Consider the following 11,893-nt stretch of genomic DNA (forward strand, 5'->3'; position numbering starts at 1 on the left):
GCCTAAGCTGAGCAGCAAGTTCTGTCTCCTCCTCTCCTATCTCTTTTCTCTCCTCCTACTCTTTGTGACTCTCTACGACTCGCGATCCTGCCGTCTGCCCACCGCCCAGACGTGATTGCGCTACAAACCTCTTCTCTCTCCCTCCCATCGACTTGGCCCGGCCACAGCCACTCCGCTGCGTAGGCCGCGAAAAAGCATACGCTAAACTATCAGCAGATCCTTGACTTTTCATATACGTTCATATGCCCGCATTCCTCTGATCTGCACCGCGGCCATCCAGGCCCGTCTGGATCCCGAGCAAGAGTCACTAATCTACTAGTCTCTAGGGTCTAAGCCTGCCTCGAACGAACTTGGCAACTTGGCTCGGATCGCATGTTTTTTATTTCTCTCAATCTATTAAAATTCTATTGTGCGGTCATTTATTTTTGGTTTCTATGGCAGTACTTAAGTTAGATGCCCAAGGTGGGCCTCAGTGTTGAATCTAAAGGTTCTATCATGTACATGCGCTAGCTATTATTTCCCAGCAACCAAACATTCAGTGGACAAACAAATCACAACCGCTAAACCATTCAACATAAACAATATCAATACAAAAAATAGGACAGGTATGTACAAGTGACGCCGGTATCCCACAATATTCCGATAACCCACAACCCACACCAGTATAAACATAAGAGAAAAATCCTGAAATCCAATCATCCAAATCTTCTTTCTTTTTAATGCTCCAGTCGCTGTCGGTCGTAATTATGGCATCGATTCGCATGTCTGAACCAACTAGTCCCGCCACCGCCGCGACGGGTCGTGATCTGAATCCACTGGTTGCACACCGAGCACAACCCTTCAAACATTTCCTCGTTACCCTTTATCCGCTGGCACTTTGTCGGACGCGTGTACCGCTTGCCCGTCACCGGACAGATCCCATGCGCAAAGTTCTTGTCGTACCAGTACGCAGAGTTCTTCAAGATCAACCACCGCGGTTCCGGACACAAATCGCACCAGCCTTCCTTCGCGTCGCCTTTCTTGCGCACCCACAGTGGCGTGTACAGGTCCCCACTGAATCGAACTTCTTGCTTGCGCGGAACATCATCCGCGTTCTCGCACTCGAAATCGGACTGCGGAGGGGGCTGCCGGCGCGTCGCTAGCGGCGCGTAAAAGTCATGCGGGAAGTCGCAGAAGCCCGACGCGTGCTTGCTTTGTCGCTGACCTAGAGTCGACGAACGGCTTCCGCGCTTGCTGCTCGTCGCCACCGCCACTGCTGCTGATGTTGCCGTAGCCCAGTCATTCGCTGCCGGCTTTGTCGTATTAACAGCAGCAGTACTGGTCTGTAGAACTGCCTGGGTGCAACTTTCGGTCGGTGAGCTGATGTCGACGGACGAGACGCTCGATCTCGCTGATCCTGTCGAGAGATCTGTGGGCGAAAGCGCTGGCGAGGATGAGGTCGTTGATGGAGATGCCGCATGCGATAATGCGTATCTCATCTCTTTCAATTCGCCGGCGGGCTCGCCTGGACCGGGCAATTGAAAGCCGTCGTCGCCAACCGAAGCGGCGATGCTGGCAATCGCATCGGATGGGACCTCGCTCTCGTAGATGTTGACGACACCTGTGGCCTGAGAGGCGTACGAGCCTACCGACCATCGCTTTCCAGAGCCGGCGCCAGCTGATTGAGCATTGTAATTGCTGCTCCTGCTGTTGTCTCTAGCTGTATACCGGATGTTGTTGTTACTCCTGCTGTTGCTATTGCTGCTGTTGTTCGAGGATGAGGGACCAGAGTAGGGAGCGGCAGAAGGGCAGATGTAGGAGAATAGCTCGGGCGAAAGACCGTTCGAAGCAGCCGCCTCAGCAGCCGCGATCTGCGAAGACGAAACCGAGTAACTGTATGACTGCGTAGACGGGTAGGAAGAGGTTTGGGATGATTGCACCTCAGGAAGCGGGTTGAATCCGTCGAGAAAGAACAGCTCGGACCTGTCGTCTAGGCCGCTGCTGGCATTGTCGTCTTCAAACTTTGGCAGCGACGAGTCGTTCGAGTTGTTTATTCGATTGCCGCCGTCGTTGATGACGGTGTCGTCGTCGTCGACGTTGACGTTTCCGAGAAGCTTTGAGGTGTCGACGAAGGAGAAGATGTCGTTGTACAGCTGCATCGTTTCGCGGTTGAGGCTTGGGACTCGATCAAAGGTGGGATCTGCGGGTGGTTAGAAGAATTGCGCGAGAAATCAAGAGTGCTAGTCACAACACAGATGGAATGCGGGAAAGGGACTCGATTCAGTCAGTCTCTGGGGAGGTATTCCTGAACACGTACTTTGCCATTTGATGTCGTCTAATTGCTGCTGATCGAAGGCTGCAGAGTCCGCAGAAGAGCTGTCCAGCAGTGAGCTGTCGTATTCGGCGTAGGCCGGGAGACTGTAGGCGGATGTCGAGGTCGATACAGACGAGGAAGAGGGCTGAGGGGAGAATTGGCTGGTTTGAGGGAAAAGGCACTGTCGTTTGGCGGCGGGGACGACGAGATCGTCGCTGGAAATGCCGCGCCTGGCGAGGAGGGCGGAGGGGAGCATGGATGAGGGAGAGGAGGGCGAGCAGGGGCTAGGAGAGGGTAGGGAGAGAGAAAAGAACTGGAGAGGGAGGGGAATGGGAGAACGGAGAGTAAGCAGAACAGCAACAGGACTGACGAGAAACATATATATATATGTACACAAGCAGTGCCTGGAGGGCCATGGCGGGTGCTAGCCGGGCGGGGAGCCTGGTAGAAGGAGAGAGGGTTGTCGACCTGGGCCAAACACGGGTACGGGCGAGGTTCGATGGACAAACGCGTGGTGACGGCGGAGCGGGTCGAGTATCTCGAGCGGTACCCGTAGCGAGCCACCGCCGCACCGCTCGCCCGTACGTGTCGCGCGACTCGAGACTGTGCGACCTGCGTTTGGCGCTCGCTCCGCAGCTTCCGATAAATATCCTTTTTTTATTGTTAGGTAATCGTTCATGTAATCGTTTATTCCCTTTACTGCTTCTTCGTCCGCTGCTCCTCTGCGCTTGCTTCTGCCGTTGGGTAGCGCGTGTGTCGTGTGGACGTTCGCTTTACGTATGGTAACAGAGCAGAGCAGAGCAGGGCAGAGGGGAAGCGAGCAGTACAGCAGACCGCAGCTGCTTTGCGGAACCTTTGCGTGCTTCCCCAGCGCCTGTCTCTCACTCTGTCTCTGCTGCTCCAGCCTTCTGTTTCAGCCCACAACCCCGCCGGGTTTCGTTCAACACATCTTCTTATTTCCCATCGCCACAAATAATCTCCCCTCTGGCCCGGCCACTCGGATCTTTCGACTGCTGTTCATTTATTAATTAAAAACACGTTACCGATGCGCGCGCCCCCGTGGGCGGGTGTCGACGCGTAATTAACTTGGCTGTGTTTCCTGCCTGCCTGCTGCTTGCAATCCTACTGCTTCCGGTAGCTTTAATGTTTTTTTATTTCCCTCTTTATCTTCTTCTCTTCTGCTTTCTCTTCTTCGTTTCTCTTCCACTTAACTACTGTGCCACTCCCCTATTCTCATCTATTCTCTTTTCCTTTTATGTTTTTTTATTACTGGGTCTTCGCTCGACCTGCAGGTTTCCTGCCTGATCTAGAATTGAACTTTGGCCGCGGCCAGGGCTCCCGGAATACCTGAACAGAAAGCCGAGCAAAACAAAAAGAAGACGCAATGAGCAACATGAATTCTTATAAGAACAACATCGCCGTCTTCTCTTTCTCTTACGGATACCGTGCTCGTAAATGATGGTCCTAACTTGAAAACAGCGGCGCGGAACCAAAGAAACAAAGTGAGCCGGATCGAACAGTCTTCCGACCGAGCGCCGATAGACCTACTTCAACAGGCTGGATTCTATACATTCCGAGCTGACGCAACGACAAGATCATCCGTTCGACTAATCAATTGTATAGTTGGTCGCTATATTCATATAGGCCTACTCTTTGCGTAAGCCTGTCTATTCGTAGTTTAGTCTAGCGCACCTCCCGGTCCCTAATTCCCTGTCCATATTTTCGCTTCCGTGGTTATCCTTCTTTATTAGGCAGTAAATACAGAACGAGCGAGTTACCCATTCTCGAGCTCTTGTTTCCTTTTCCATTTACTAGCTGCCGATCTTTTTTCGACTCTTGGGAGAAAAAAAAGTCTGGTGCGTTCGAGCAAACCCTGGATATAATCTACTCGGCGCGTGCACGTTCCGACGTCGACACAAACTATCTGATGGTTTTCTGTTGAGCAAATAGAGCTTATAGAGGTAGGATCTTGCGCATCTTGCAGCAAGCTACGTCAGCAGACCTGGTCAGGGTACAAATCAAGAGAAAATCGCGAGGCAAAAAGTGGTTGCTGCTGCGGTGATTGTTATTTACCGAGGAGGCTAAGGACGACGACGGCGGCGGCCTTGCTCGCATATGCGCGATGATGAAGGAGGTAATTAATAGCACCAGAAAAGGCACCTATTCCTCTCATCTTTTCGCTATTTTACAATAGATCAGCTATATATCCTGCACATCAGGTGTTTTGGACATCGTGGCTTGTATTGCCAGGCGCAGTATAAGATGAGCTATGGATTCCTCTTTGGAATACCTACACCTTCTGCCTGCCTAACGAAGACCGATATACTAAGAAGGCATGCTTGCCCACTTCTCTGCATGCCTATGATCTTTCAATCGCCTTTTCCCTGTCTACTCTGCGTCATATCAGATGATGGACGTGTCAAAGCACGACTTGAAAAAATACATGCCGAAGCTAATCTGTAGACTGCTGATTCCCTGCAGCAGCGACGTATGGCGAGTGAATATAATGAGCCAGGATCTGCCAAAGAAAGGTAAGTTGCAGGACGTGAGTCTGACAAAGTAGCCAAGACAGATCAAATAGATCAAAGTCAGCTGGAGTCTGATCCCTTTTTCTCACGCTCGAAATGCTTAGCATGTGAAGTTGAAAAGTGCGTATGAGCCCGATGAGTCAGGGGTCCCTCCGCACGCGGGACCTTGCCTCCCGCGTCCGCGCCCGAGACTGCTCCATTCAGTCTCTTCGAGGATACACACGGCCTCTGGGAATACTTTGAGTTTACAGTCAGGAGCGGAAAGGTGGAGCAGAAGACCATCTGATGGAAGGATAGGGTACTCGGACGACACTCGGGCTGCTGCTGAGAAACAGACCGCACACTCTGTCATTTGTTGTCCCCCTGACTATGAACGACCGAGATGTTTTATAGCTGATCTCCACCGGTCAGCAATAAACCACTCGCACGAATCCGAGGGGAAAAAATCAGTACGGGGGAAGTCGGTGGCCGGTGAACAATGCATCCGGCCTCCACTCCGCCCCGTGCTGCTAAGCCATATCCCGCGCAGGCCTGATTCGACGTGAGACAGTCAGTTACACACGGCGCGAGGTATACAAAGTGGCGTGAACAAACAGAACACAAAAGACAGAGATCAGGATCAGAATCAGACCATGATAGCACGAGGGCGAAGGGTATCCGAAGCGAGACGAAATAGTGGTCTGAGAACGAAAGACGACAGCCGTCCGTCGGAGAGAACCGAGGCGCGTCAGAGCCGCCCTGCCCTAAAACTGCAAAAAGGGCTCGGAGATCGCGCGGTGCTTCTCTGCCTTTGATTTTCTTGCTTTAATTTTTTTGCCTCTATTTCTGTTTGAGTTTTTTTCTGTTTGGTTTGTTTGCGTGGTGAGCGCGTGCTGGTTTGTGGTCTGACCTGGCGTTCGCAAGCCGTCTGCGTAACCTTATTTATATTTGAGTTTACATGTTTTCTTATGACCGTGTGTCTGCCAGAAGAGCACTGCCGCAGCTGCTCTGCCTGAGCTGCGTCTCTCTTCCTTTCGTCTGTGTCTCTGTCCTTTGGCTCTGTTTGCTCATGGTTCTCGATTTTAGGGCAAAGCGGACGTTCGCGAGCGTGCCGAATGTCGACTCTAGAATCATTCAAGTATTAAAAATCTATGCGCGCACGTACATATGCATGCATACTCACGAAAAAATGACACAAAGATAACCCCGATTTGAAGACCCTCTCCGGCCACCCCTATTAACATCCTTTCTGCTGAAATTCACCTACTAAAGCAGCCTTATCTCTCACATCAACATCTGCACCACCGCTCAACGCTGAACACCACCAAAACATCTCCTCAGTCCCTCCCGATATTTAACTTTGGCTACCATTTCTCTTGCGTCTTGCGCCGCACTTCCCGCAGCCCTCCTCGGACTTAAACGCCAGCAGCAGCAACCAAAAAAGAGGAGAGCTCGACTCAAGCAGAAAGCGTACCCGATATCGCTCTCATTTTCTGGGGCCCCTCTGTCTGCTAACTCCGCCCCGTAGCCTGCTGATACCGATAGCATGTCTTATCTTAGATTTGCGCACTTTTACCGATAAGCAAAATCAAATACATAAACTAGACATCCAATCCATATACACAGAAAAATACAGATGCGGTAGTAAGCGACCTTGACGGCAGTGAGAGAGTGTGTGTGTGGTTGTCGGGCACTCGCGCTCCACCTTTTCGGATCAGTGCTGGATGCTCAGTAACAGCATCCGCCACTAAAGTTTAAGAACCGGTAAAATCAACCACCTACACATTATAGCAAATAGACACATCCAAAAAACATTAGCAATAAAAAAATTTGAATTTACACATGGTGATTAACTACGTATTTTACAAGAGAAGTCCGATTATAAAATAAAAGGAATGGTGACTGGCGGCGGCGCGCGGAAATGGCTTGGTATTTGCAAAGTTGTGCGAAATTTACCTGTTCCGCGTGCTCTTTTGCCCAGCCTGCTCCATCCCATTCTCCGACAGTTTTCTTTACAAATTCATTTCTGGTGCCGGTTTTCTATTATATTTATATCTCGATACATAGAGCTAGTTTTGGAGTCTCTACAGGCTGTTTTCTTGCTGTTTTTCGGTTGTGGGTGGCCGTGGGTGGCGAGAAAATGCTCTGCGTTCTCCTGAGGTTCATTCGACCGTCGGTCTCTACGATCCGCCTCACACACGCGGACAATTTTACACCCCACCACCTCTGCATTTGTAATATACTGCCTGATTTTGCAAGCACTATCTGCACCGGTACCGGTGCTTATAAATCACACCTCGTCGTCGTGCTGACCGTGTGGTACCGCGCGCAGCAACGACTTTGTGATCTTGCCGTAACAGGAGAGCTGTGCTGAGAAAAGTTAGCATTTCCCGCCAAAACCAAGCTTTCATCCTTCTCTGTCTCTCATAGACATAGTATAGACGCATTAAAATAATGCCATGGCAGCCCGTATTCGTCTAGTGAAATAATTGCTCGGTCCGCCGACGCGCTGCTCGTCTGTGCTGCCGACAGCTCATCTATGCCACGACCCACAATGACTGATTCCGCTGGGCACGGCATCCCTCGTATAATGCAACTCTATAGCAGATTTTTCTCCCTCTTCCGCTTCTCTTTCATTTTTGCCTTTAGAACTCGTGATCCGCTTCCGCTGAACGTTGTGATTGCACTTTTGATAAACGTTGCATTTCACCCGTCGGCAATCGAGCAGTTGCAATTGCAGAATAGTCACTCTCCAGATGTGCTTTCGGACTTAATGATAGTCTCGGTGAACACTAAAAACACAAAGCAAAATCTGGCAGCATTCTGCGTTCAGCAGTGTCGAGCACAACCTGCTCATTGCGCGATATGTAGTATCGCAGCGCCGCCCTCGCGCGCACTGATTCGCGTTTCTCAACGCGAGCAACCACGGAAGGCAGCAAGCAAGCACAAAACACATAAAAATAAATTTCACATTCAGCACAGACACGTCAGCATCCAGCGGCAAATTGTTGGGCTTATAAAGCAGCCGAGGTGGCGAGTTGCGCGAGCCGAAGCGCACATGATGCTCTCAGAAATTCCAGAACTTGCTCGGCCTTGCCAGAATCCGCGCCCAAACTCGCTAACGAGGTCGCACCACTTTTTCTAAAAACAGACAGATTTAATACTAAACAGAATGAAAAAACGTTGGGGTATCTGTGAAAGGTTTCCAGGACCTTCTGAATGCTTCGGTCGGTGGTAGTGGTGGTATATGGCGATCGCGATGGGCGACTGCGGCGGGTAAGAGTGCGTGGGAGAGAGACCGGGGTTTGCACACATTATGACATTTCCAGATTCTGATTTCGCAAAACCTGTAATTTTACTTTCGAATTCAGACTACTCTTTTGGCAGTCATTCTACTGCGTAATCTCTGCCTGTCTCTTGACTTACTATTCTTTGCATAGATATCTTCCACGTCTTTCAGGATTTTGGTGATATTTTGGTGATCGTAGAGGGTAACCCCAACTTCTTGAGCTCTTTTTGTCATTAACAATTCCCCTTTTGAGCTTGTTTACATTGGGACTGAATTATAAAATCATCAGAGTCATTTCCTCAACTTATTTGATCTGTGGTTTCTTAAAAAATATTCCATATATTATGGCTATCACTGTTTTTAAGAATTTTCCTTTTTGGGAAAAAGCAAAAGCGAAAACATGCAGAAAAATCTCGCCTAATGAAATATTATTAATATAACATTAAAAAAAGAAAAGAAAAATCGTCTTCTCAGAATCTTTAAATGTTTCTCTTCGGGCTGAATGCGTAAAACATGTGTTTAGGGAGCAAGTCTGTTTTCTCGTTGTTACGTTCTTTCTGTAAAGGTGAGTTAGTTCTGATAGGTCTTTTCAGCGATGATGTGGTTTTGGTATATGGGCTTTGAAAGTAGCTGATAAAGCGGTCTGACACAAACACCCACGGTCTTCCCGTTGACCTCTTTTTCTCGCTTCAAAGCCCAAAATCCTCCAATTTTCTTTTTTGAGAAAAAAGCAAAAGAATGTGATAAATCGCTATGAACTGATACGCTTATAGCTTGATGCTCAGAGGAGAGACTGCACTGACCGTGCGAGTTGCGCGCCGTTCTACGTGTTCAATATGACCAACCTCAATATTGCCTATCGCCTTAAAGACATACAAAATCCGTCTCTTTCGATAAACGGTATCTTGGGATTATTCTGGAGTCTCAGAATGCCCTATATTAGCGACCAGCAACCAAGCAGCTCTGCCGAGGCGACTCTCGCGAAAACTTGGGGTTTTGCCGCACGGAGCGCAACTGGACTCACTCTGGACACCCATTTTCGTGTTTACTTATTCAGACAACAAGTTATCGGTTTCTGCTCTATTGCTGGCCGTTTGGTTCTGGACTTTCGACTTGGCTCAGTATCGATGTTTTCATTATTTTTTTTTGGAATTCTGCTAATATGTGATTTGCAGGCGGGCGATGCATGGGAATAAGGGGGGGGTGCACACGTCTATATCTTTCTGGGCGCGTCTATCGAGAATATGACGAGGAAATACGTTTATTAGACTACGAAACCGAGAAGTCTCTAGAGGACACATGTGACAAATTGCAAGTTCGACTCCTCAGTGAGCGCACAGAACCTATGCCGAGCGAGCGCGAGCAGCTGGTTTCAGATATTCCAACGGCGCGCGCGAGCACGACCGACGAAAACAGAAATATTCTCAACCACGCGCACAGGAAGGCCTACTCTGTACCAAAAACATAATCGCGCACGAAAGCAGAGGAAAAAAAATCCAAGATAAGAGACGAGGGAAATGAATTGATACGGGGGCGCTGAGCGGACGAGTTACCGCTCGCTTACTTGCCCTTCCGCCGCGACGGATCGTGGCCGCTCAAGTTACTATTGAGTCTAGCTTTCTGTTTATTGACTGTTACTTGCTAATATTGTTTGCTGTATTATTGCTGTTTAATTACTACCGGTCTACTGCTGTGTGTCCTACAAATACCTCCTCAAGCGCACGATTTTTCCCGTCATTTTTTCTTTATCCGAGCAGTCAGTTTTCCTCTTCCGGGATTCCGAGAGGGCAATTCGACGCCAATTTTTCTCACCTCGTCTATTAGCAATACGCTCTTATCGTTTTTGGTGGCAAAGCTGACTGCGAAGCGACGAGTCGACGGTACGAAGCCAGATACGGCCAATACCCTTCATCATCCGTGCGGGACGAACCGTTGAGTTGCAGGAATGGATTTCCAATTTTCGGTGGGGCACTGGCCCCTACTCGTGGCTTCTACATTTCCCTTCTGCTGAACGACTGCTCAGTTCCCTTTTTTGTGGAATGATTTCAGACTTGAGCGGGTGTATCTCATCTCTGGCTCGCTCGGGTCGCGATTTAGAGAAACGGCTAGGAAGGAGCGTGAGAAGCAGAGAAACCTCGGTTGCCCGGCTAGCGTTTTTGCAAACTACCTTTCGGGTGTGAAACACACTCTTTGCTACTTGCGTAACTAACTCTGCAAAAAGCGAGAGTCGTCATTATCGTCTCTCTTGCTGCCACGGTGGCTTGCCCTGGTGCTGCTGAGCTCGGCCTTTGCGTCCCTATCAGGTCCTTTCCGCCGAGGCACACTTATCTCGTCTGTTGAAGCCGAGAGTTATTTTCGAAAGACCTGTTTTGTGAGATGCCGCTCGTCTTGGTCGGAAAACAGCCCAAAAGACGTGCGTAATTTCGAAGCAGCTCGCGGCAAGAGAAGCAGCCGCGGTCCGCCATTCGCCTGGCTGCCAAGCCGCTTAGTTTGAGGACCCCTTTCAAGGATCCGAAATTGCAGACTTGCAAAATCAGCCTCTTGCTTTTTCTCTTCTGAATTATGAAAGGGTGCAAGGCAGTCGTGGAAAATTGCTTGCCGAACGCGAGAGCGACGCGGTTAACGTCGCGACCTCGGAAGTGGTTATGCAAGATTGGCAATTGCGCAGGCGGGGAAGACCGCATTCGGCAAACAACTAGTCAGATAGAAAAGGGACAAACATACAGTGCCCAAAGACAAGGGTCTATGGGTGAAAACGTGTTGTAGGAGTGGAGCCGGGCGCGACACATATTACTTTCAACGGCTCCGGTGCTTGCTAATAGTAGGCGTCGGCAGCGCGAGAGGACAGAGACTAGATAAAGATTCCACGGCGCCAGTGGCAAAAACAAATAGTCGCCTGTTTTTTTACGCTTCTACCAACTACTCAACAATTATTTTCACTAGTTAACCGAACGTTCTCGCTGGTGCTGGAGTGTTCTCGTTCGGGGGCGCTGGACGTGGCCGCTGCCAGCGTCGTCAGAAAGGCGCCGTTTGTCATGTGCCTGCGAAATTCATTCCTCCAAACCGACGGGCGGCTCACTCTGGCTTGCTTGCTGCTCCTCGCTGCTTAACACCGCAACTCTATTTTTATTTTTATTTTTGGTTATTTTGCACTCGGGTGTTTGTAGCCTGTACGCCCGGCGCCATCTGTTTAGAGATGTGCTATATTTTTTTCTATCATTGTTATAGATCTTTATGATCTTCCGCGCCAAGTCATTGTTCAGTAGAATTGCGGCACCCGCGAGCATCTCTGATGCCGTCCAACAAAAAGTTACAATAAAGTCGCGTTGTAGAGCAGATAGGAAAATCATATGATGTGGGAGGTTTAATTATTGTCGCATAGATTGGGTGACCAGCAGCCAGGCTCCGGTCTCAGGTCCGACGACAGCTGCCGAATGCAGCCAGACGACGCGGCGCGATCAGCAGCTCGTCCCCAAACCGGTCTCTTTGCAGCTATCTAAATAGCCAAGAGACAGATATATTTGAAGGAAAATGTCGTCGTATGAGTATCATTGCTATATAAATGACAAGAATATTTATTAGATCGAAGTGGGTGCTGGTGGAGGTGAGGTGAAGGGGAGCGCAGCAGGCCGATCAGAAGGCGTGTAGTAAGCGAAAGTCATTGTCGAGACATCACACCACTCTCAACAGGAGGTCGATCCCGGATTGTCTCCGTCGATTTGCGCTTCGTTAGTACCATACAAGATTCGTAGTACTTTTGACCTTCTGATCTGGATGGGTGGCAAAAAAATTTCCGGACTGCTC

At 49.5% G+C, this 11,893-nt stretch overlaps 3 protein-coding genes across 3 annotated transcripts; 2 read left to right on the plus strand and 1 right to left on the minus strand.

Moving 5' to 3' along the window:
• Window positions 1–752: 752 nt before the first annotated feature.
• BZA70DRAFT_224468 (uncharacterized protein) lies at window positions 753–1,082 on the minus strand (the record flags this gene model as incomplete). The annotated part of the gene is made up of 1 exon (XM_064910206.1): window positions 753–1,082. A coding segment is annotated over one exon (330 nt), but the record flags the coding sequence as incomplete, so codon positions are not given.
• A 5,550-nt stretch (window positions 1,083–6,632) lies between these two features.
• Window positions 6,633–7,257, plus strand: BZA70DRAFT_157913 (uncharacterized protein). Its single transcript, XM_064909761.1, has one exon. The coding sequence runs from the start codon at window positions 6,722–6,724 to the stop codon at window positions 7,172–7,174; it is 453 nt and encodes a 150-aa protein (XP_064768476.1). The 5' UTR covers window positions 6,633–6,721; the 3' UTR covers window positions 7,175–7,257.
• On the plus strand, window positions 7,257–8,435 carry BZA70DRAFT_157893 (uncharacterized protein). Its single transcript, XM_064909760.1, has one exon. It carries the CDS (start codon window positions 7,340–7,342, stop codon window positions 7,943–7,945), a length of 606 nt encoding a protein of 201 aa, XP_064768477.1. The 5' UTR covers window positions 7,257–7,339; the 3' UTR covers window positions 7,946–8,435.
• The last annotated feature ends 3,458 nt before the right edge of the window (window positions 8,436–11,893 follow it).

Source organism: Myxozyma melibiosi (assembly GCF_037950935.1).
Source record: "Myxozyma melibiosi strain Phaff 52-87 chromosome Unknown BZA70scaffold_5, whole genome shotgun sequence".
NCBI lineage: Eukaryota > Fungi > Ascomycota > Lipomycetes > Lipomycetales > Lipomycetaceae > Myxozyma > Myxozyma melibiosi.